The 26425-nt window shown below is 32.1% G+C and overlaps 1 protein-coding gene across 1 annotated transcript; it reads left to right on the top strand.

Moving 5' to 3' along the window:
• The first annotated feature begins 820 nt into the window (after nucleotides 1-820).
• Nucleotides 821-25011, top strand: LOC130452943 (DNA damage-regulated autophagy modulator protein 2-like). The gene is made up of 5 exons (XM_056792487.1): nucleotides 821-1112; nucleotides 5065-5186; nucleotides 8038-8261; nucleotides 18610-18748; nucleotides 22936-25011. The coding sequence occupies exons 1-5, from the start codon at nucleotides 1018-1020 to the stop codon at nucleotides 23160-23162; spliced, it is 807 nt and encodes a 268-aa protein (XP_056648465.1). The 5' UTR covers nucleotides 821-1017; the 3' UTR covers nucleotides 23163-25011.
• Nucleotides 25012-26425: the final 1414 nt, after the last annotated feature.

The following is a 26425-nucleotide window of genomic DNA, read 5'->3' as shown; positions in this document are numbered from 1 at the left end:
TTGCAGAAAAGTCTATGAATTTAAGAGAAATTCGGGGGTGGTTCGAAATCGATCACGAAACCTGCTACCAATGAATAACTTTCTATTGTTAACAAATCAACTTTAACATTTTGTTTTTTATTCCTTTTGACACACATATGCGAATATCACTAGAAAAGAATGTAGATATGGAAAGATCAAATTACTGAAAAATTCTAAAGGGTTTGAGATACTTCTGTATAACTATAAGTAAAAAGACCTTCACCTAAATAATAACAATCGATAAATACTAACAGGAGTCTTGTAGGGGTATTGTTGCCTTAATTGACACCTTATGACTTTAGATTCAGCAGAAAAAGGTACGTAGAAGACGAAACCCTCTATCTACAATCTTTCAAATTGTGAGAAACAGAAGATGAATATCTTTCGCACCTAGAGTCATCCCTCATCCCGAACTGAAAAAGTGGAAGTAATAGATTAGCTGTAGAAAAAACGAAATAAATTTCAAATATCATTTTTTCTATTTTATTGTACAATTTTTCTAAAGAATTCACATAGTTACCGAAAAGTTTGAAATATATATTGAAAAGAGAACACTTTGGTGTTTTATTGCCACAACCCCACATCATGTGATCTATGTATATATCAAATTGTATGCTATTCAGTTTTTTATATTTTTAACAGTGTAGACCATAACCTTTATATATACTTTACTTAAAATCATTATACGAATCACCAAGCTTTTGTTCAATTATCATGAAATGTTATCAAGATTGAGAAAGGTTAGCCATTACGGTTCTGAACTGGTGATAACGACACTAATCTAAACGTAGGTAATTTCACTTTCAGTCCGATTGTTGTAGTGAAACGAAATAAATTTCAAATATCATTTGTCAGTTATAGGTTTTATAAACAGGTTTTTATGTATAATGGACTCTTAACCTTCAAATATTGTGTAAAATCCTTTCATAATTATCAACGCAATTTATAGTTTTTTTATATACTACCAATAAAAGTGAAGAAGATAATAGAGTTTACATGGATAAAACTTCTCTAAAACCCAACATGAAACTTGGTGTTAAATTTATGCCTCTTATCATTACCGCAATAGTCCTTATCCTTGTAATCATCACGTAAGTAATAAATTATAATTTCATATTATTTGCAGTAGTTTTAAAGTTTCTAGTTATGATTTAAATTAGAATCTATTTATAATAGTGAGCCACGTTAATGTACATATATTTATGTAACGGAATATATTCACTAGATTCTGTAGCACGTCAAAATGTCGGATTAATTTATAATTTTTCACACATTCGTCGCCTTCTTTTTAATTTTAAATAAAATAAAAAGTATTTACAGTTTAGTTGGACGGTTGTTAAAAACTGACATTGTGAATAGACGGGGATGTTCGCAGAAGTACCTGGCCTGAGCTAGAGATGGCGGTAGTTACTTTAAAAATACCACCTTATTAGAAAGTACACAATCTATACAGTATATGTTTAAAGTTTGAAGACGCCATGTTATTTAGTTTTTGTTTGACAGCCATCAATAGTGAACGTTTTTTTAAATGGAAGAAATTGGTAATCATTATTTGAAAGGCATTAGCCCAACTAATATAAAAGATGATCACTCTGGGTTAGACTGGTTCTTCGTTATCAACTGTAAAATATTGGATGGCAGAGTTTAAACGAGGTCGTACGACTTGTAAAGACCAGCATCGCAATAATCAACCAAATGAGGTCCAGAAATGTTGAAGAAAATCCACAAAGTTGTACTGGATAATCGTTGCCTGAGAGTGCGTGAGCTAGCAAACATAGTAGGCATTTCAAAAAATGCAGTACATTGCATATTAACTGAAAATTTGGTTATTAAAAAGCTGTACGCGAGATGGGTGCTGCGTTTGCTCACAATGGAACAAAGTGTGGTGAAGATGTTTCCATCGAATGTTTGGCAATGTTTCATACTAATAAAGCCGAATTTTTGCAATTTTTGAAAAGGGAAAAACGACTCCAAAGAATGTAAAAACCGTTCTATCTGTAGGAAAAGTCATTGCGTCGGTTTTTTAAGATGCGCGTGGGATAATGTTCATTGACTATCCTGAAGAAGGAAAAACTATTAACGGCAAGTATTAGGCGAACTTATTCCAACATGTGAACGAAGAAATCAAGCAAAAACGGCCGCATTTGGCTAAAAAAAGTTGTTTCATGAAGACAATGCACCAGGCAACATATTCACCATATTTAGCCCCTTATTATAAAAAGGGTATCGAACTACAACGATTACGTTGAAAAATAAATACATTTTTTTCCAAAATTTGTTGGGCCAGGTACTTCTGGGGCTATCCTCGTATTAATAGAGCAGAATATTGCACTTTCGATCATTTAAAAAACAATAAGAATGAATGTGAACAGGAAAACCATGTTTAAACCTTTCGAAAAATGGGCGATCTAAAGATAATCAGTCGAAAACTAAGGAGAAACGGAGTTCACAGACAACAAAGTTGTGATCATTGAAAATGAAAAATATATCACCTTATCACATTCAGAAATTAAAGGCCATGATAGATTTTACCAGGATGATCTAAAAAATTATCCCATGACGTGAAATATAAGTCCAAAAAGAAAGTTTATCTGTTGTGCCATATCCGAAATAGGCATATCACGTCATGTGAGCAGTGAGGCATTGGATGCATTTATTTATACAAGATTTGTTTAAAACGACTGTTGGTATGAAGCATTATTGTATGTAAAAAACACTCTCGTTGTAAAGCTTTTAGTTCTTTTAGTTCTTTGATCACAATCTCCGACGCTTAACCATTTGCTAATTTTCTGATAGGATGAATATCAACAAAAAAAACTTGTTGCAAAATATTCAACGAGGATTTGATCAATTTTTTAAAATGATCCGCGCATTATAAGCCAAGGCAGAAGCTGGATGAGTCAGTTAATCACTGAAGCTGAGACATGGATATTTGAATATGATTTTGAGTCCAGTAAATTAATCTATCAGTTAGTAAGAATGGGTGATTAATGTGAAACAAAAATGAAGATGTCCAGGTCACGACTTTTCGTTTTTTTTTATATACACGATATCGTGATTATATCCTGGACTGGATAATTCTATTTTAATTTCCTGGACCGGTCGAGGGCACTTGTATGCGATCCAAACTGGGTACGACAGGCTGAATGTTTCACCACGACAACGCATATGCCTATTTCTCTTTGATTGTGCAAAAGTTTTTAGCAAAAAAGCCATTCAAACGATGCCTGCCATACAGTCCAGTTATTGCCTCCTTTATTTTTCAAAATGGATGCAGACCTCCAAGTAACTCATCATGGTAGCATAGACAAGAGCAAAGAATCTGTAACCGTGGTTGTAAGCGAATTAGCTTCAAATAATTACTAAGAATGAATCGAAACGCGGCAGTGTAAAGTTGAATGGAGAGCGATGATGAAGTTTTGTGTCAAATTTTATTTGCTTGTTTTTTGTACATAAATTCGAACACCTCAATTTTCGTGCTACCTTGACCATAGCTTAACGGATTGATATATGGCAATGTTATAAATATTGTTAGCTCGGTTAAAACCTTGACATAAATTATATTTAAAAACAATGTTTGTATAATGCATCAATCTTACAGATCATAATATTACACAAATTATTTTGTTGCTACTTAAGTTTTGAGATAGCCATTCCGATTGAGGTACCACCAAAACATGTGATTTGAACGCATCAACCTCTTCGAGTGTAGAGATCGCGTACTTTATTCTTGATCTGCGGGAATAATAAAAAATGACTGGGTGCCAAACAAGGTTTTTACGGCGGATGTTTAACACTGTTTTGTGTTGATGTGTAGGGGCTCGCGTGTCCAGTTATTTCGTAAAAACAAGATACAATTTGCTTGCAAGTGTTTCGTGCTTGACCAACTTTTGTTGGATTTGGCTCGTCTTGAAAGTTATTTAATTTCGGGTTCATATGAATAGATCCATGACTCGGCGCCTTTTAAAGCACCGCTATGGAATTTTTTCAGTAATATTGAATGTATAGTGGAACTAATATCTAAGTAAGTCTCAATATGACGGTAGGTATGTCATATGACGATCTTCCAATATCAGTTTATGCACAGGATCGATGTTTTGTGGCATAAAAGCCGATTTTGGAGGAGCGAAAGTCATTGAAAATCATCGCACGAAAATGTTTGCTATTTAAATCTATTTTTTGACCAAAAAATATGTAAACAAAGAGCACTCGAATGACAATACGTTCTGAGTACGTTCAACATTAAAAATGTCAAAATTTAGGACAGTTATGTCAAATTTCGCATATAAACATCAGTATTGCCAAACCTCAAAACTTAAGCAACACTAGTAGAGAGAACTTTTAAAATGATATCATTGGGAACTAATATTAATAATCGAAATGTATACAGTAAACGTAAAAGTCAAATGGAATAAATTCATTATTTTGGTTACTGTACATATTTATGGAAAATCCCAAAACAGATAAAATATAAATCGTAAATTGATATTTTCCAAAGTGAAAATGGGATCTTTACCTTCAACTTCTTTTGAATAGCAAGCAGACACACCGCTAGCTATTTCATCGCCCACTTGTACTATCTATTAAGCCCCCTACCAACACTTAATCTGAATTTTGTGAAAAATGATAATTAATGTTTTCTCATTATAGTGGGAAAAGAGAAAATCAACGTAACGAAGATAAAAGTTATTTTAATTGGTTACGTATTAATTTTGTTAATCGAAGTGTAAAACTTAAATAGATCAACGTTTTTCTGCAGCCGAAAAAATGGTTGATGTGTTCAAATTACATATTTTGGAGGTACCTCAATCGGAATGGAAAAATATACTTCGATAAATTGATTCAAATGCATGCCAAAGTGTATTGATCTAAATGGAGAATATTTGAGAAACAAATAAAGCCGTATCGAATTATAAATGTTTGTTTTTATTTGTTTAACTCAAAAATTAAGTACCAACCCTCGTATTTGCTTTTTTTTTATTACAATTATGTATTTGAAATTCCATTTGTAGAAAACTTAATATATTTTAATTTTGGTTTCAGTACATTTTTGGCATTTTATCAGAACCATATTTCAGGAGGTCTACCATATATCAGTGACACGGGTACAATTGCCCCAGAAAGTTGTATTTTTGGACAATTCCTAAATATAATATGGATACTGTGTGAGTAATTACCATCTATCAATAATCATTTTCATCTAAAGATCGTCTGTCATTTGAGTATTTCAAATTGTTTACAAAATTTTATGCCCTACATGCCCTCCATCAGTTGCAATTCACCTGTTGTCAAATACGTATGCCTATTGTGTTAAAATATTGTGATGTACTCAACCCTCTCGTCTCATACTTACTCCAGTAATCTAACAGAAGTTAATTCGTTGATTCTACTTCCATTAGATTTTTAACAGATAGTAAAAGTTTCACAACCACCTCCTATAAGGGGCAAAATCAAATTAATAGATTGTTATAATTTTAATTAGGCATTCCTTTATATTTGCAGCTGTAAAACGCGAAAGACAGCGAACGTTCTGGACTCCAAGTCGATATCTTCCATCTGGAGCTTTAAGGCTAACTGTAGTTTTATCGGAGAACAGAAACCGTTTCCAATCATGGTTCAATTCTGATGTAGTCTTGCAAAATTTAATCTCTGAACTTTGTGTTCCCTGTAAAGAGTTTTTTGGTCTTCTATTGTTTCACCATTCTTCATTTAAACGTCTTCTAAACATTCGTGATGATATATCGATAATTCGAACGGCTGATAATTAATTTTTTAGCATATTGCTGTGACTATCCTGTTTCTGAAAGCACGTTGTCTCAAAAAACGATCATCGATTTGATTAGTGCAACGTTTGCACCATTCGATGGTACGAACCCGTTTCATTATGTCTCCTCACTATACGACTGATGCAGGAATGGTGTCTTTCAACAAACCAGCAACATATCGCATTGAATATTCTTCATTCAAGAGAGTCGATGCTCCTCCATTGACAAATTTTTTTGGCGGTTCATTTTCTTACTTTAAATAACAACTGCCACTGTCAAACAAGGTCCTTGACCTATTTAACATACAGTAAGTTAACAATAAATAAAGAATATAGCGAAAAACATCGGTGATGCGTTAATTTTGTCCAGGAGTTTATTATTTACTTTATTATCCTTTACTTTGATAGTGTCATCAGTAAAGTAGCGTTTTGTTGTGGAGCATGGGAATTTAGAGCAATGGAACTTCACGTTGAATCAGTCACGAATGTGACTTTCAAAAAGTTGACACAAGGAAAATTGTTTATCAAGAGCGTAAATTTAACATTAAAACAATAATAAAGCAGAGAATATCAACCGGAACTTAAAAAAATGACATAAACCTTTAGCGTGTGAGAACTATTGTTAGAATATTGTCGTTTGTCATAAATGAGATAAGAAGATATATAAAGTTAAACAATTTCAACCTATATTAAATTTGTATGTACATGGGAAGTATTTCAGTCAAAATGTTAGCGAAACAAAGAAATGCGTACGTTGATTTGTTGAGAGAATGACTAATAGTTTTGATTTGAGTCCTTGTGACTGTTTTCTTTTCTCGAAATAGAAACTAATGTTAATAGGATGTTATTTTGGAATTTGGGAGAGCATCCAAAAGGCTGTGTGTCGACAAATCAAATCATTTTTAACTCGGCAACCAGTGTAAGATATTTTAACTTCCATTTTGTCGTTCCATGCTGTTTGTAATATTTTTGGTAGTAAATAAATCCTATTATTTCCTAAATACTTTGGTATGTCAGTCCCGTTTGTATGAATTTCCAGAGGTACACTTATTTTTATTTCTTACTGCTTTCAGTACTTCACTTTTTTTATTTCAGATTTGGTACTTTCATTACTGGTATAAAGTCTTTCCTTTCTTTCCATACCTGTACTTTTTGGTATTTCTGTAGATTTGATTGATTCCAATATATGATACATTGCTAAGTTATATCGATAGTCTTTATTCCTTATTCATTCCAGCAATCTTCGTTTCATTTAAATTCCTCACAACTTGTCTTTTTTTTCTCTAATTTAATAATTGTTAAAGTTTCTCATTTTATATTTTTAATAGTTGCTTTAATTCAACAAGAAAATAATCATTTCTTATATCATTTATTTTTCAACCTTATTTCGTATGTTTGCTTTAACTAGGTAAAGGCCACTACTCACCTTAAAAATACGAATGGTCTCAGAAGTACCTGATCCAACAAAGAAAACACAGAAATTTTAACGTAATCTCCTATTAGCTCCATTTTTATAATAAGAATCTCAACAAATGTTTGACCAACGAACCATTTTTTCAAGTTTGAGAACAAAAAATAATCCCAGAGTGCAAATAAGTAGCAATTCCAAGTTTAATTCATTAATTTTGGCCATTGCAATAACGGATGTATGAGCTAGTGCATTGTATTCATGAAACAACACTTTCATCTTAGCAAAATACCGCCGTTTTTGCTTGATTTCTTCGCTCAAATGTTGCAATAAGTTTGATAGTTTTTCCTTCTCCAAAATAGTCAGTGACAATTATCTACTTGCTTGTAGATGGAACGGTCTTTACCTTGTTTGGAGCCGATTCTTCCTTTTCAGTCCATTGTTTTGATTTTTTGTTTCGGGTGTAAAGTTATGGATCCAGGTTTCATCCATAGTTAATATGCGATGTACCACACTTGTTGATATACCTATGTCTGCTGACCGCGCACTTTTAATGGACGATCATCCAGTACCGCTTTGTGGATTTTCAGGATGCTGGTCTTTGTAGGTCGTAAGGCCTCGTTTCCTATAAACGTTCATTATTCATGATGGCCTCCAAACAAATACTAAACAACGTAGCGTCTTCAAACTCTAGGTCAGGCCAGGTATTTCTGGGCCCATCTTTCGTATAGTTAAATTTTTATTAGCAGACATTATGCTGGAAAAATCTACAACCCTTAGACTACTTCTGTTTTCGCTGTATTCTCATAAATTTGATTGATGTCAAGTTTTTTATACTTTTCAGTCTCATTTTCCATGTATTGCAAATATTTACAAGTCAAAGACATTCTACTTAAACATAATATGTCATACGAAGAGAATCTGAATAGAAATACATTCATATTGGGATTAGCAGCTTCATTTGGAGTTAGTATTGTTGCTAATTTTCAAGAAACAAATTGCTTCATAGTGCATTGGATTGGAGCAGTGATGTGCTTTGGATTAGGATCGCTGTATTTATGTATGCAGGTAATATTATTAATAATTACTATGCCCAAAAATTTATTAACATTTTTTATATAAGTTTTTTCACGATATTTGATAACGACTCACTCGTAGCTGAAAATCTTATTAGAAGTAAACGATTTTAAAAATTTTTCACAATTCTTCTTGTTCTTCAGTTTCGTTGTCAGTGAATTTTTGTACTATTCTGATTTGAGTAGTTGCAGCAGTTACTGCAATCCCTTCATAATTTCCACAATCCTTTTGTCTACCATTCTTATGAATTGAAGTAAGGTCCTTGGGAAAATTGGCCAGTATTAATGCACGTTTTGTAATGTTTTTGGAATTTTTTTTAGTTGTTTTGTTCTTTATACAATCGTGTTGCGTGTTTTACTTTCTTTAGAGATATTCAATCTAATAATTATTATTTAATTCCATTAATCAATAAATAAAGAGTAATGGATTGTCAACTTGGCAAGGTTATTGATTATTGTCTGGAGTAATCATTAATACAAAGTTTAGTATTTAATATTGTGCAAGAATTGAGTGGAATTCAGAACATTTAAATATTTTGGGAGAGTGAGATTTAAATCGTTTTCAAAACAACTAATATATATCCCAGTGCAGAGCAACTAATAAAATCAGATTATTTCAAGATATTGAAACGTTAAAATAATTAGGAAAAGACTTAGCATCTCCTAGTTGCCCACTAGAACTAGAAGTAAAATGAACTGTAAGCAGAATGTTGATCGAAAACATTCAGAATCGTTCTAATTTGTGAAGTAATAGCAGAATGGAATCAATAGGCTAAATATCAAAAGCATTAACTTTCTAATGTTTTTTTAATAAATATTAGTGACATGATTTATATAATAATTGAAATTAAATGAGAGGAATCCAAACATATAACACTAGTTATGTGAAGTTATTTTGCTCACTTTATATAAAAATATCTGTGTCAGCTTTTGACGATAAAAGAACTTTATAAATTCATGATCATTCATTTTTAGATTCATTCTGTTTGTAGCTCTGAAATTGTAAACTGGTGTAAAAATAAAGTTTATTTTTAAAAAGATATTTTTTATACAAAATATCTTAACTGGCGCAGTCAGTAGGATGAAGACACCCACCCTGTACCCAAAGCTGAGCAGTCTCTACTTGTGCCAAAATCATTAAGACATCAATGCAGACTCCTGTATTATTCCATTATTAAAAGCCGAAAAACCCACCTGTCAAGCAAGCCCAGCAGTTTTGACCCATCCAGTCATTGAAAGGATTGACGAAAAATTCATACTAGCATTACCGACCATCGTCCCGGTCAAAATCGAATCCAACTGCGACAAGAGACGCATACTATTGATTAAACAAAACACCCTAATCAAAATTCCTACAGGTTGCCAAATCAATACGGAAAATTCCACGTTTAGTAATACTCAAGAAACAACCGCTGTAAACCCTCTAATACTCCCAAAATTTGATTGGGAATTCGCTGGAACAGAAAAATACACAAAACAACCCATTAAACTAGAAACAATCGACCTTCAATCAATCAAGGATTTGAAACTCCAAGCTGAATTAACAGAACCAATACAAAATCAAACAGTACACCCTGCAATATGGAATATTCCCGGACTTCTAGCAATCATAATACCAGCCATGATAATCTGGATATTTTGGAGACGTTTCAAACTGAAAAAGATGAAGAAAGCCAGTCAACAACCCCAGCAAAGCAACCCCTTTGACGGTGTCGTTTTAACTTAAGGAGGGAGGAGTTATGTGAAGTTATTTTGCTCACTTTATATAAAAATATCTGTGTCAGCTTTTGACGATAAAAGAACTTTATAAATTCATGATCATTCATTTTTAGATTCATTCTGTTTGTAGCTCTGAAATTGTAAACTGGTGTAAAAATAAAGTTTATTTTTAAAAAGATATATTTTATACAAAATATCTTAACTCACTAGAAGATATTAGAGATAAATAACAGATATTAGTTGATACGAGACAATCACATCAAGCTAAAACAAAAGATGAAAAGAATATGGATGAGCGAAATAAATAGATAAATTAAATATTAAACATTACATAAATTGAAAGATTCATTTCAAATATAGAAATCAATTGGACACAGAAATGTTCAACTGATTTGTATATTCAGAATCTACTAGTAGATTAATTGAAACTTTGTAGGAATGAATATCCAATGGGTTAATAAGTGGTAGCTTTGATGGAAAATAATTATCATCATTTTATTTTTGTCTATTTTATCCTTCATACTTATATATACATTATATACATATATTATCAATGATCAGGAAATAATTTACTTGATTAGTATTCAGGTCGATAACCACAGAATTGATATATTGATATTGATTGGAGCGGGCGATAAAAAAGGATGCATTCCGAAGTGTGCATTTTATTTATTTAGGAGTAGATTGATAATATACGATAAAAAATTCATCGAAATCGGATGATTTTTCGATTTTCTAGAGCCAAAAAACGAGAGGACCGCGAAAGTATAAAATTACCTATTCTTTAAATAAATATTGAATACAAGATGTAATACGAAATGTGCAATTTATTTATTTAGGAGTAGTTTCATAATATACGATAAACAATTCATGGAAATGGGATGATTTTTCGATTTTCTAGAGCCAAAAAACGAGAGGACCGCGAAAGTATAAAATTACCTATTCTTTAAATAAATATTGAATACATAATGTAATCCGAAATGTGCATTTTATTTATTTAGGAGTAGTTTGATAATATACGATAAACAATTCATCGAAATGGGATGATTTTTCGATTTTCTAGAGCCAAAAAAACGAGAGGACCGCGAAAGAATAAAACTACCCATTTTTTGAATAAATATTGAATACATAATGTAATCCGAAATGTGCAATTTATTTATTTAGGAGTAGATTGATAATATACGATAAAAAATTCATCGAAATGGGATGATTTTTCGTTTTTCTAGAGCCAAAAAACGAGAGGACCGCGAAAGTATAAAACTACCCATTTTTTGAATAAATATTGAATACATAATGTAATCCGAAATGTGCATTTTATTTATTTAGGAGTAGATTGATAATATACGATAAAAAATTCATCGAATTAGGATGATTTTTCGTTTTTCTAGAGCCAAAAAACGAGAGGACCGCGAAAGTATAAAACTACCCATTATTTGAATAAATATTGAATACATAATGTAATCCGAAATGTGCATTTTATTTATTTAGGAGTAGATTGATAATATACGATAAAAAATTCATCGAAATCGGATGATTTTTCGTTTTTCTAGAGCCAAAAAACGAGAGGACCGCGAAAGTATAAAATTATCTATTCTTTAAATAAATATTGAATACATAATGTAATCCGAAATGTGCAATTTATTTATTTAGGAGTAGATTGATAATATACGATAAAAAATTCATCGAAATCGGATGATTTTTCGATTTTCTAGAGCCAAAAAACGAGAGGACCGCGAAAGTATAAAACTATCCATTTTTTGAATAAATATTGAATACATAATGTAATCCGAAATGTGCATTTTATTTATTTAGGAGTAGATTGATAATATACGATAAAAAATTCATCGAAATCGGATGATTTTTCAATTTTCTAGAGCCAAAAAACGAGAGGACCGCAAAAGTATAAAATTACCTATTCTTTAAATAAATATTGAATACATAATGTAATCCGAAATGTGCATTTTATTTATTTAGGAGTAGTTTGATAATATACGATAAACAATTCATCGAAATGGGATGATTTTTCGATTTTCTAGAGCCAAAAAACGAGAGGACCGCGAAAGTATAAAACTACCCATTTTTTGAATAAATATTGAATACATAATGTAATCCGAAATGTGCAATTTATTTATTTAGGAGTAGATTGATAATATACGATAAAAAATTCATCGAAATGGGATGATTTTTCGTTTTTCTAGAGCCAAAAAACGAGAGGACCGCGAAAGTATAAAACTACCCATTTTTTGAATAAATATTGAATACATAATGTAATCCGAAATGTGCATTTTATTTATTTAGGAGTAGATTGATAATATACGATAAAAAATTCATCGAAATAGGATGATTTTTCGTTTTTCTAGAGCCAAAAAACGAGAGGACCGCGAAAGTATAAAACTACCCATTATTTGAATAAATATTGAATACATAATGTAATCCGAAATGTGCATTTTATTTATTTAGGAGTAGATTGATAATATACGATAAAAAATTCATCGAAATCGGATGATTTTTCGTTTTTCTAGAGCCAAAAAACGAGAGGACCGCGAAAGTATAAAATTATCTATTCTTTAAATAAATATTGAATACATAATGTAATCCGAAATGTGCAATTTATTTATTTAGGAGTAGATTGATAATATACGATAAAAAATTCATCGAAATCGGATGATTTTTCGTTTTTCTAGAGCCAAAAAACGAGAGGACCGCGAAAGTATAAAACTATCCATTTTTTGAATAAATATTGAATACATAATGTAATCCGAAATGTGCATTTTATTTATTTAGGAGTAGATTGATAATATACGATAAAAAATTCATCGAAATCGGATGATTTTTCAATTTTCTAGAGCCAAAAAACGAGAGGACCGCGAAAGTATAAAATTATCTATTCTTTAAATAAATATTGAATACATAATGTAATCCGAAATGTGCAATTTATTTATTTAGGAGTAGTTTGATAATATACGATAAACAATTCATCGAAATCGGATGATTTTTCGATTTTCTAGAGCCAAAAAACGAGAGGACCGCGAAAGTATAAAACTATCCATTTTTTGAATAAATATTGAATACATAATGTAATCCGAAATGTGCATTTTATTTATTTAGGAGTAGATTGATAATATACGATAAAAAATTCATCGAAATCGGATGATTTTTCAATTTTCTAGAGCCAAAAAACGAGAGGACCGCAAAAGTATAAAATTACCTATTCTTTAAATAAATATTGAATACATAATGTAATCCGAAATGTGCATTTTATTTATTTAGGAGTAGTTTGATAATATACGATAAACAATTCATCGAAATGGGATGATTTTTCGATTTTCTAGAGCCAAAAAACGAGAGGACCGCGAAAGTATAAAACTACCCATTTTTTGAATAAATATTGAATACATAATGTAATCCGAAATGTGCAATTTATTTATTTAGGAGTAGATTGATAATATACGATAAAAAATTCATCGAAATGGGATGATTTTTCGTTTTTCTAGAGCCAAAAAACGAGAGGACCGCGAAAGTATAAAACTACCCATTTTTTGAATAAATATTGAATACATAATGTAATCCGAAATGTGCATTTTATTTATTTAGGAGTAGATTGATAATATACGATAAAAAATTCATCGAAATAGGATGATTTTTCGTTTTTCTAGAGCCAAAAAACGAGAGGACCGCGAAAGTATAAAACTACCCATTATTTGAATAAATATTGAATACATAATGTAATCCGAAATGTGCATTTTATTTATTTAGGAGTAGATTGATAATATACGATAAAAAATTCATCGAAATCGGATGATTTTTCGTTTTTCTAGAGCCAAAAAACGAGAGGACCGCGAAAGTATAAAATTATCTATTCTTTAAATAAATATTGAATACATAATGTAATCCGAAATGTGCAATTTATTTATTTAGGAGTAGATTGATAATATACGATAAAAAATTCATCGAAATCGGATGATTTTTCGATTTTCTAGAGCCAAAAAACGAGAGGACCGCGAAAGTATAAAACTATCCATTTTTTGAATAAATATTGAATACATAATGTAATCCGAAATGTGCATTTTATTTATTTAGGAGTAGATTGATAATATACGATAAAAAATTCATCGAAATCGGATGATTTTTCAATTTTCTAGAGCCAAAAAACGAGAGGACCGCAAAAGTATAAAATTACCTATTCTTTAAATAAATATTGAATACATAATGTAATCCGAAATGTGCATTTTATTTATTTAGGAGTAGTTTGATAATATACGATAAACAATTCATCGAAATGGGATGATTTTTCGATTTTCTAGAGCCAAAAAACGAGAGGACCGCGAAAGTATAAAACTACCCATTTTTTGAATAAATATTGAATACATAATGTAATCCGAAATGTGCAATTTATTTATTTAGGAGTAGATTGATAATATACGATAAAAAATTCATCGAAATGGGATGATTTTTCGTTTTTCTAGAGCCAAAAAACGAGAGGACCGCGAAAGTATAAAACTACCCATTTTTTGAATAAATATTGAATACATAATGTAATCCGAAATGTGCATTTTATTTATTTAGGAGTAGATTGATAATATACGATAAAAAATTCATCGAAATGGGATGATTTTTCGATTTTCTAGAGCCAAAAAACGAGGGGACCGCGAAAGTATAAAACTACCCATTTTTTGAATAAATAGTAAATACAAGGTAGTTCGGGATGCAAAAATTTCACATACGACACCTCGTACGTTATGGTCCTTCAAAGTGCTAAATAAGAACATATATATATATATATATATATATATATATATATATATATATATATATATATATATATATAAGTATATTTTCTAATTTATACATTCGAACATTATGAATTTTTTAAGGATGATTACTTATGTCCAGTATATTTGACGGAATAAATGATACCACACTACTATTTGAAGGATTGGGGCGGCACTTGCCCAATGGTTAACAATCCGTAACTTTGTTTATCTCGATCAAATTTCATCACAGTTCACAGAATTATTCATATAACTGTGCGGTATGTGTTTTTTTATACGACATAAAAACCTTACGTATTACAGCTATTTCCTGGAAATTTTAGTATTTAGATAAGTTCATCTGTTTTAGCAAGAAATTTTCTTTGTCTACTGATATTTCAACAAATCTTTCTAAGTGTACTTTGAATGTTATGACTTCGTCCTGCATTAAATGCTTCTTTCAGATCTAGAAAATACTAAATTATTAATGGTGAATACATGATCGTGAGTACCGCTTTTTTTGCAGAACTCTAAAATCCTTTCATATATTTTTCTTAATGTAAAGGTAAGCAATATTCCTTTATAATTTCAATGAACAGGTTTATCACTTAGTTTATGGTTGGCTTGTGGGCAGTCAAATACCATAAAGCACAAAGGTTTTCTGCTGTCGTGCCTCGATTGAAATTATTCGATGTCCTTGAAAGAGCCAATCAGGTGAAGCTTATGACGTCGCTAGATAAACTGTGAGGCTTACTCAAATGTTTGAACATCACACCTATGAGTGCTGGGCACTCAATGATGACTTGGACTGCAGTTTCGTCCTCCTTCAGACACCAACGGCATTCCGGATCGTTTTTTATGACCATATCGTGGAGATGTTTAAGTAGATTGAGATTACTTTTTCTATGATACCGATTGAGTTTCCCACATCCACATTCCATCAAAACAAATACTTAGAATATGATTGTATGTTTCTCAAGCGGGAAAAATTCATTTCCGTTCAGGTGTTTGAAAAAATATGAATATGGCCTAGCTAGCACAAAGCTAGCATAAAGAAGTATTTATTCTCAGTCTAACATCAGTAGGCAACTGCATATATGCCCCTCCACACACCATTGTATAGGCACACTTTAGATGCCTCTTATTTGCATGTTGTAACTAGTTAGGTTACATCTGCCACGCTAAGCACATGCTGGTATAAGTTTTCCCCTAATTTCTTAAGCACGTTTTTCTGTAAGAATCAACGTGAACGCCGTACCCAATTAAGAGAGGTAAGTGTACGTAGTGAAGTAGCTATACATAGAATATTTATTAAGTCATGAAACTCTAAGTGTTGTTTTTACCCATTATGTTGTCTGGATGTACTTTCGGTTAATATGGCCCGACCGACGATGTGATACGTTATATAGCCCAGGGGCTATATAACCCGCCAGTGGAATGTATTACCTGTTTTCTATTTCTTTTCTTTGCTTTAGATTTGAGATGGGGAAGATTTGCAAAAACCTGCGCAAGCATTGGTCTCAAGACCAACTTGAACAAGCAGTAGCAGCTGTCAGAAGCGGAGAATCTCAAAGAAATGTATGGCGCACGTTAAGGCGATATTTAGTTCAAGGCTTGTCAAAAAAGAAACTGGGTCGCCCAAGCATATTAAATCAGGAACAGGAGAGAAATTGATGCAACGGATTAGGCGATACTCTCAAATTGGATTGCCTCTCACTTCCAAACTTGTGCGACATCAAATGTTTCGATATTTGTGATATCAACCACATTCCCAATAACTTTAATAAAGAAAAAGAGCTTGCTAGAAACGACTGGCTTGCTTTGTGTTTTGAAAGAAATGGCGATTTGACCGTTCGCAAGGCACAGCCTATGAATCTTGCCCGTGCTCAGAAACTTAATAAGGCAGTTGTGAGCGACTACTTCACCAAGATAACCGAACTTATGACAACATTGAATATTAAGGATAAACCCCAAAATATATTCAACATGGACGAGAAAGGCTGCCGCCTCACCATACACCATCATCAATGCGTTCTGTCCGAGAGAGGAGTATGGCGGGTTCATATGGTTGCGCCTGAACACGCCGAAAATGTAACAATCGGAGCTCGTTGTAATGCTATGGGCAACTCCATTCCACCTATGATATTGTTTCGAGGGAAACGCTTAAAACCAGAATTTTGCGATAATTTGCCTCGCGGAACACTGGTAAAAATGGCACCTAAAGACTCTATGACGACACAACTCTTCAATGACTTTCTAAGACATTTTGCTCAGTATAAATCGAAAGGGTCCACACTGTTTGTGTTTGATGGAGCTACAAGCCATTTAGATTTTACCATTTCTGAAACAGCAGAGTCTCTTGGTATCACTTTATTCTGTTTGCCTTCAAATACAACGCTCGAGCTCCAGCCATTGGATAAGGCTATATTTCGCTCTTTTGAAGTAAGCTGGGATCAGGAACTTTTGAGATACTGGGATACCTTCCCACAAAGAAACCTGAACAATAGTAGGTTCAACATAATATTTTCCCGTGTTTGGCCCAAGTGTATGACGCCGGAGAATATTGTGATCGAATTTAGAGCTACAGGATTGTTCCCTCTAAATCCTGACGCAATACTTGATGCCGCATTCGCACCCTCTTTAGTAATACAAAAACCCTTGCCCCATGAAATAAATGAAAGTCTTCCGAGTTCAGACGATGAAAATGTCCCACTGGCTACTTTAAATAGAAGAAGTAAACCAATTCCTCAACAATCTTCTCCAACTAAGACAATGAATACGTCTTTTCAGGAAATACTTCCGACTCCTCCCGAAGGAAACAATGTTGGAGAGACTAGGGTTAGGCGAAAGACGTTAAATTATAAAGCCGGCAAGTAACAAAAAGCCTTTTCACGGAGGGATATGGCTAAGCAGCTAGGGAATATCCAATTTCGAAACTTTCAGTTCCGTCAACTTCCAAACAACGAAGTTCGATCCCACAGTCCGCGTGTAATCAAGCTACACAGGAGTCATGGTTATGTGCAGCTTGTGAAACAGAAGACCAACTTGATATGCGAATGTGTTCAAAATGTTTTACTTGGTATAATGAGGAATGCATTAGTTTTGAGCCTAACGACGATGAAGAGTTCCAATGCTGTTGAATGTTTCCTTTTTATATTTTACTTTTTATATGAATTAGAATAAGTTTAATATTTTGTAAACTCATCTTAAATAAATTAAGTTTGAAGATTTTTACTGTGGACCATATAATCCGACCAGATGTGTAATATGGCCCAAGTGTAATACATTGAAGTATTGCATATAACTCTACTGTGAATCATTTTTTACTATGCTAAATTATATCTATAGATTATCTACATAATGACATATTATATTGATAAAAAAGAAACAAATATATTAAGGTGGGCCATATTTGCCTTCACTACCTTATATTATATCATATCTCATTTTACTTTATTCAGCATTTTTGATTCTTTTTTTTTTGTTCTATTCTAGAGAACTTCTAGAAAAAACAATCTTTGTTCAAATCATTAACTGTTTAGAAACATTAAGTTTCAAATAAATTTCTTTAATGTGGTGAATCTTCACTTCTGAAATTTAGCTTGGACTTCAAGACTTTAGTTAGGTTTGTTATTACTATATTTAGAATACCGATATAATATATTCAATAAGAAAATTATTTGCTAATAATATTGAAAATTATACTCATGAAGGTTAAATTCCAAAATTAGTTATACTAAATATTGTTACTTTCCTGTACGATAACATTAAAATTTAATTTATCGGAAAAACAAGCAATAAACTTCCGTTACAAAGTGACTCACATAGTTTTTTGGTAATGTGATATTACGTAATATCTTTTTGTTTCAGACTAGAATATATTTACAAATAACTCCAGTTATTGGACAACTTCTTCAGACAAAAATAAGAATATTATTGTCTGCTTTATCGGTACTAACATTCTTAGTATTTTTCATATGTGCTATGATATCCTACAAAAACTTCGCAGGTGAGACTTTTTATCCTACGAAGGCGGTTTAATGGATTAGAAACTTTTCAATAAAAAAGTTATCATTTCACTTTTCAAAATAATCTCCTTTCAGCTTTATAAACTTGATCCAGCGAGTTTCTAGATTTTTCAAAAAAATAATTCCAAAAAAGCGCAATTTCCTTTGCCGTCACCTTTTCTTTTACCTGAAATCGCATTCCAACAAGCCATTTTTTAAATTTTGGGTACCAAAAAGTAATTGGATGGAATCAGAACAGAAAACTCATATTGCACATTGGCCAATTACAGCTATTTTTGGTAATTATCTAGATTAAGTTACACCCCTCCGATTTGGTTAAAATTTTAGTATGTTATAGAGAAAATTATGCTGAAAAATTTGATGTATACATGTAGGTCACGGAAATCATCTCTTCAAATAGTTTTACAACTTTGAAGAGAATTTAGTCTAGTTTATTTACATACGCCTATCGTTAGTAAATCTATCAATATTTTTTTTATTCGTGTTTGACCATGAAAAAGATAAAATTCTATGAATTTTTGTGTATTGCTGTTTATTCATTGATATTCTATCAATATTCTTAGTTAAGTTAGGTTAGGTTAGGCATGCGAATCTAAACTATGATGTATAAATTATTTTTCTTTTTCTGGAACATCAAAGTTGAAAAACTATGTGAAGGGATGATTTCCGCGCCCTACATATATACATCAAATTTTTCAGCATAATTTTCTCTATAACATGTTAAAATTTTAACGAAATCGGAGGGGTGTAACCTAATCTAGATAATTACCCAATTTTTTTTCAATAATGGTTAAACTTTTGGAAGTTGACAAACCCCAAAACACGGTAGCCATGGCTCTATTTGCAGAAAACGTTGTTGCTTTTTTGGAAGAACGTTTCTAGATGAAGTCCGTTTTACGATGTATTTTTGTTTCTGTTATTAATGGTACGAGGATATATTGAAAAATATTCTTAGCCTACTATAGAGCCAAACAAGATTTCAATGTCAAAATATTTTATTACTCAACATATTCTCCTCTTGATTGGATACATTTATTACAGCGAATCTGCAACGTCTCTAGATCTTTAAAAAAAATGTTTCTTCTTGTTCTGCAAACCAGACCTCCACAGCTTTTATTACCTCCTCGTTGGAAGAAAATTTACAACCTCCTAAACTTCTTTCAGTTGAGGAAAGAGTCGGATAATCGGACGGAGCCAAAACTGGTGAATAAGGAGGATGTTCGCGTCTTTTCTCTTTATTTTTTTCCCGTAGATCGGTCATAATGTCGAAAAGTACTCGTATATCCAAGTTTCCTCCATTATGACATATCGATAAAAAATTCACGTTAAATACTTAAATATATCTAAATTTACGTTTGAAATTTTAATACCAGCAGATTAATTGCCCATATTAGATACAACTTCTTCATATGTAAGCATACCATAACACACAACGTTCTGTTGAATTTGTCTCTAGATGGAATTAATCATTTTTAGAATGGTTAAAGCAATAGTTGGTACCAGGTGTTCAGCACCGTTAAAAAACCACATAAATAAATCATTGAATGATTATTCACGTGAAAAATAATGTTAATAACTATACAGTCTTAGTAATGAAATTATTGTCAACCTTTGAAAAGTTACTTTTCCGTTTCACCGCAGTCGTATAATAAATAATATAAAAAACTGATAAATACATTGTTATAAAAAACCTACTTCGCACCCATTTGGTATAGACTTTTTCATTATGTACGTTAAAAAATATGAAAAATAATGTTGAACATTGTTATTAAGAAAATTTTTTGGAACTCGTGAATGCAAGGTCATCTACTAAGTTGGAATTTTTGGAACCGTTGGCGATATTCATACTGTATATACCAGCACTACTGAGTTTACCTTCAGTCTCTGAAGATGATAACTTGGTTATCGAAACGCGCGTCAAACAGTGTAACTGTGAGTGATGGTGTAGTAGTAGTGTACACAGTGTGCTTAGTATAAACTAAGCGTATGTGATCGTGGGTTTGAGGACTGTTTGGTATACCCATTATTCCATCTTGGGCTGAAGTCTTAAGTCTTGAAATATTGTGTATAAAATGTAAGAACGGTAATCTCATTACATTTCTCCTTCAAAATACTTTACGATTGAAGATCTATCAACTCCATTTACAAATGAACTGGTGCTTGTGAAGTTTCAAAATTAAAAGGATTGTTGGAAATTGGGAATTCAATTTCATTCATTTTGTAAATGTCTTCAAAACGATTGAATTCCGTAATCATATTTTGCAGAAGCTGAGAATATTTATCCAATTTTTTTGTTCACTGTTCCAAATGATTTTGAATAAAGGAAATGGTCCAATGTGTGATTTTTGTGATACATAGCGATCGCGGGTCTTATTGATACAGTCTAAGGGCCGGAAGTGGCCCGCGGGCCGTATCTTTGACATGACTGGTGTAAACAGTGTATTCAATGTCATCTAAATAGTATTTCCGGATTATTTACTTATTATTCTGAAGAGAAGTTTTGTTTACTAGGTATGGACTATGCTGAATTAGTGCCATTATTATTTTTAACATTTTACCATTTTTCTGGTAGATTCATCGTTGTAGTTTAGTAGCAGAAAAAATTGCAACATGATTTTCGACGTCTATTTTATTGTCATAAATCACAAGACACATGTCAGATGTTCAAAATTTTCAGTAAAACTTATATCTGCGTATTTATTATTGCCGGTTTTTAAGAGTATTGGTTTTCAAGTAACCTTTGTTGTCAAATTCTTTTCAAAAAAAAATGATAAAAACTACTCTTCTCTTTGCAAATCTTGCAAATGTTTCTTTTCACATGATCAATGCCCAGTCTTGAAATAGCTTTTTTCTTTGTTAATATTTACATTTACCTTGTAATTGCATTTCAGAACATCATGAATTGTCTCTATATGTGAGATCTCTCAATTTTGTTATTTGTTTATATTTACATCAATATTTTGGTAGATATTTGCGTATGAAATCTTACCGAAAGTTGTTAGACCAATCATAAATTGGAGACTGAATGAGATTCAAACACCATATTAGATATTGTTGTAAAAAGATAGACATATGACTCTAAAGCAGCAAATCCAACTGAAATGTACGGACCCAGAACCAAATACTTCGAAAGCTTCGACATCATCTTCGACAAAACCAAGTAGCCATTAGAGCTCTGAGCTCCAAAGTCATTAGATCCAAACTGTCTTGAGAATGCCTATAGTTAAATAAACTAGGATGTTACAAGAATAAAGTATCCCAAAGAGACTTGCTAAAGTGGAAGAGTATGTAGAATTTCTGAAGAATCGGCTATAGGACAATAGAGGAAATACTGTGAAGAGTAGATAGAAAAAAATCAGTAACTAAGTTGAAACAAGTTATTCCAAATGTAATATTCCTATATTTCCTCTAAATGGAAGTTAGAGGAGTAAAACACAGCAAAAATAAAATGTCTCTAAGAAGGTACCGTGACGTAGGTACATTCTTTTCCATATCAACCATTTACGAATATCAACATCAACGTCTCAACCCTCACCTGGTAAAAGTAGGTTCAGCAGAAGATGCAAAATGCAGATTCTGCTACGTAGAGAACGAATACCAGACTATAATACCTGGTGGCAAATGGAATAGAAAAGAATATCTTTGGAAGCAAAAGGCATCTCACATTCTGAAAGGATGTTGTAAACAATGAACATTTCCAATGTCACGGTAAGAATCGATCATTTGAGTCATAGACCAATCATTGTTTAAAGGTGTTTTCGCCATAATAGTAGCTATCTTTAGTTTGTGATTAGTCTTATAGTGTGAAAATTTTGATATGAGTGAAATGATCGGTTATAATAAATTATTTATGTGTAACGAACCGTAATTTGCGAAGCATCACGTGGTTTCTTAAGGATAATGTTGAGTTAAGAGTTAAGAGTAATAATCGATTATTTTCGATTGCTCGAGTGTTATTCATTAGGAATATATAATTAACTTTCGATGATCTTGCTGAAAACTACTTCCAAATGCAATTTTGCGTTTAAGCCTTTGAAGATCCAACTTGAAGCTTTTTTGAACCGATCCATTCTGATTTTATAATTTTTTCTGACTCTGACTCCCTAAATATGATCAATTCGTAATTTCTATTGGCTTATTTTATCATTTTTCACCCATTTTTTTGTAGGTGATAGCTATCTGCATTGGAAACCAGAAGACGGTGGATACAATTGGCACGTTACTAGCACCACCTCAGAATGGCTTTGTGCTATTACAATGATGTTTTACATAGCTCTATTTAAAGAAGAGTTTCAGCATATGAACATTCACGAGCCTATTATCGATACGGGAATTGCAAAATTTCAGTCTAAACGAGATTCCCACCCCGTTCAAGTTCCGGATGAAGAGAAATAACTGCATATTTCTAGTTATATCAAAAATTATTGTGCTCGAAAAACTATTGTATTAAGAGTGACATTAAGTACAAATAACCTTGATCAACAAACTTTTTTCAAGCACACGAAATATACTGAATTTTGAATGTACTATGGCAACCAAACAATGATATATCAATGGTATCTTTGTGAAATCAAGACATATATTTTATTTATTATATATTTCTTCAATTTATTTGTTTCGGATTATTTTATGTTTTTTTCTACTTAATTATCGTTTTTGTTTTCTTCCATCCCAATTCTTTTCAGTGCTCAAGGCATCGTTTATGCCAGCTGGTAACATCGTGACGATTCCAGCTTTAAGAGGGGTCACGTACGAATTAGACTAAACAACGCGCGAGTCAGTTGCTCAAAAAACGCGAACTCTGATGACTTATCATTGTCTTTGAAGACCTAAAAACGCACGGTTTCCAGAAAAGCCATATTTCTTTTAAAGATGTAAAGACGACGGATCGCTTGAATCCAAAACTTGTGTAGATAAACCATTATTTTATTTTGTTTCATCTAGTCCATCGAAGTATTTTATTTCAAAATACCCTAGACAACGTGACCTAAATTAGAACCCTACACTAATATCCTCAATTCCCATATAGTAGATCTCTTTTAAGCTTCCAACAGTTATCTGCTAGCATTCTTTGTTCCCATGATAGCGTTTTTCTATTAACGAAATGTCCTGCGCCTTGTTTCTCGGAGAAGAAATTCAGATAAGAGTGCAGGATATGTATTTTTAATAACATATTACATTCCAAAACTTTGAATGAAATTAGAAGCTCATTGAATAAGTCTTTGTAAGTTTCCGCTTTATGGTTTCCTCGGATAACATTCCCAAAACATTTCTAGGCGACTTGTTTTCAGATCATTCAGCTTTCCTTCAAAGTTTCTATTCTTCATTAATTGCTGTTTTTGTTGACCAATAAATTTTACGTATTTCTTTTTAAAGACGTAAAGACGACGGATCGCTTGAATCAAAAACATTGGGATTTTTTTAATTCAAATTAATGCTAGATCAAATAATTTGTATCAAAAACCTTTCCGTCAGAGCAAAAGTTTTATCTCAAATAGCCCCGTACTCAGTGTTAATCTGTGAATATGGTTGGCGTATTGAATGGGTTAGTAAATAACTTACATTGTTAACTTTTCATATAGCCCGCCGAAGTATTTTATTTCAAAATACCCTAGACAACACGACCTAAATTAGAACCATACACTAATATCCTCAATGTAAAATATATATCTATGACTTTTATAAACGTTTCCCTTCTGATAGATCCCTTTTAAGCTTCCAACAGTAATCTGCTAGCATTCTTTGTTCTCTATTAACGAAATGTCCTGCGCCTTGTTTCTCGGAGAAGAAATTCAGATAAGAATGCAGGATATGAATTTTTAATAACATATTACATTCCAAAACTTTGAATGAAATTATAAGCTCATTGATTAAGTCTTTGTAAGTTTCCGCTTTATGATTTTCTTGGATAACATTCCCAAAACATTTCTAGGCGACTTGTTTTCATATCATTCAGCTTTCCTTCAAAGTTTCTATTCTTCATTAATTGCTGTTTTTGTTGACCAATAAATTTTACGTATTTCTTTTTAAAGGCGTAAAGACGACAGATCGCTTGAATCAAAAACTTGTGTAGATAAACCATTATTTTATTTTGTTACGTTCATATCTCCATAGTTTTTTTCATTATATTTTATTTCCCACAATTATTTTATTTCATTGACAATAAAAAAAGGTGAAACATGTATATGATTTTAAGTAATTGTTAACGTAATTAATACACATAATTACATTTATTGAAAATGTCGTTTTTGATTTTTTTTATTGTTAGTTTAATTTCTCGGTCTTGGAACCAGCAACGAATTAGTTACAAGGTAAGTCACGAAGTTAGGCTACCCGCTACACAGGTGAACTGATCTCTTTTCCACTGACGGAGAGCGTGCCGAGACGCGCCCGCTTAATTATCGGAAATAAGACATTGGGATTTTTTTAATTCAAATTAATGTTACATCAAATAATTTGTATCAGAAAACCTTTCCGTCAGAGCTAAAGATTTATCTCAAATAGCAACGTATTCAGTAATAATCTGTGAAAATGGTTGCCGTATTGAAAGGGTTAATAAACAACTTCCAAGTTTCTATCCTTCATTAGCTCCTGTTTTTGTTGATCACTAAATATTCCCTCTTCAATTTTTGCCTCACTGAGTTTGAGAAATTTCTTTTTCAGGTATAAGAATCCTCTACCATCTTTGGGCATAGTTTTGACAAAGTTTTTCATCACGCCGAGCTTTATATGCAACGGTAGTAAAAGTGTTTCGTCTGGGTTCATTAAAAGATCATTTTCATTCTTCTGTCCTTGAGTAAGTGATCCATGCTTGGACCATACTTTCTTCGAGTAGTGACTTTCTTTGTCTCTGGTGTCTTATCCGCAAATGAAACAGCAATATTTTGTGTAACCAAGCTATAACACAAGCAAAAGAGCAATGACTTCAAAATCTCTACAAATTTTCCAAACACGTTCAATGTATTCAATTTTTTCAAGAAGGAACTTTATGTTCTCCTAAGTCTCTTTCATGAGTAAGAGGCGCTGAAGGTACGTTGAATAACAACAGCGAACGCCAACTGGCGCCATCCTTATTTCCAGCTGGAAACCACTGGTCAGGTAGAAATCTACCGTAATCGCCGATAATATAGATTCCGATTGTAAATGAGGTGTGTAAAATGTATCAAAATAAAGGTTTCTACTAGTCACCTCTGATATAATTTCTAAATGCAATATTTCGAAAATGTATTTTGCGTTTTTCAAATGGCAACTCTCTTTGACGTTGTCTTCAGTCCAAGTCTCAAGCTCGAAGCTGTTAAACTGCTCTGATGAGACGTAATAACGTTGAAACTAGTCAGTAGTTACATCATCTCCTTGCAATTGCGAGCCATTGGGGACAAAAATGTCGATTGAAATCACGCTCTTCAGGGGAGATGTACTCATAATTCAATATTCGTCGAGACATTAGCAGAATATATTTTGGAAATTATAATAGAGGTTTATTTAATATGTGTGTATTAATTTATTGTGTATTTAATGATATGCTTATACGATAAAAAATAAGACAGCATTAATTAAATAATAGAAACTATGCATTTGTTTACGAATATACAAAATCATTGGAATAGGATTGGAGTAACATTTATAATTATATTTTATATTCATTACATTTAGATGAG

Source organism: Diorhabda sublineata, chromosome 2 (assembly GCF_026230105.1).
Source record: "Diorhabda sublineata isolate icDioSubl1.1 chromosome 2, icDioSubl1.1, whole genome shotgun sequence".
NCBI lineage: Eukaryota > Metazoa > Arthropoda > Insecta > Coleoptera > Chrysomelidae > Diorhabda > Diorhabda sublineata.
The sequence above is the reverse complement of the archived record's forward strand: the minus strand, read 5'-3'. Positions and strand labels throughout refer to the sequence as shown.

Bases quoted from the DNA above. Each gene is read 5' to 3' on its own strand.
- LOC130452943 (XM_056792487.1), top strand. From the start codon at position 1,018: ATGGATAAAACTTCTCTAAAACCCAACATGAAACTTGGTGTTAAATTT. The intron at 1,113-5,064 runs GTAAGTAATAAA...TTTTGGTTTCAG, and splicing joins CTTATCCTTGTAATCATCAC to TACATTTTTGGCATTTTATC. The intron at 8,262-18,609 runs GTAATATTATTA...TTTTTGTTTCAG, and splicing joins CGCTGTATTTATGTATGCAG to ACTAGAATATATTTACAAAT.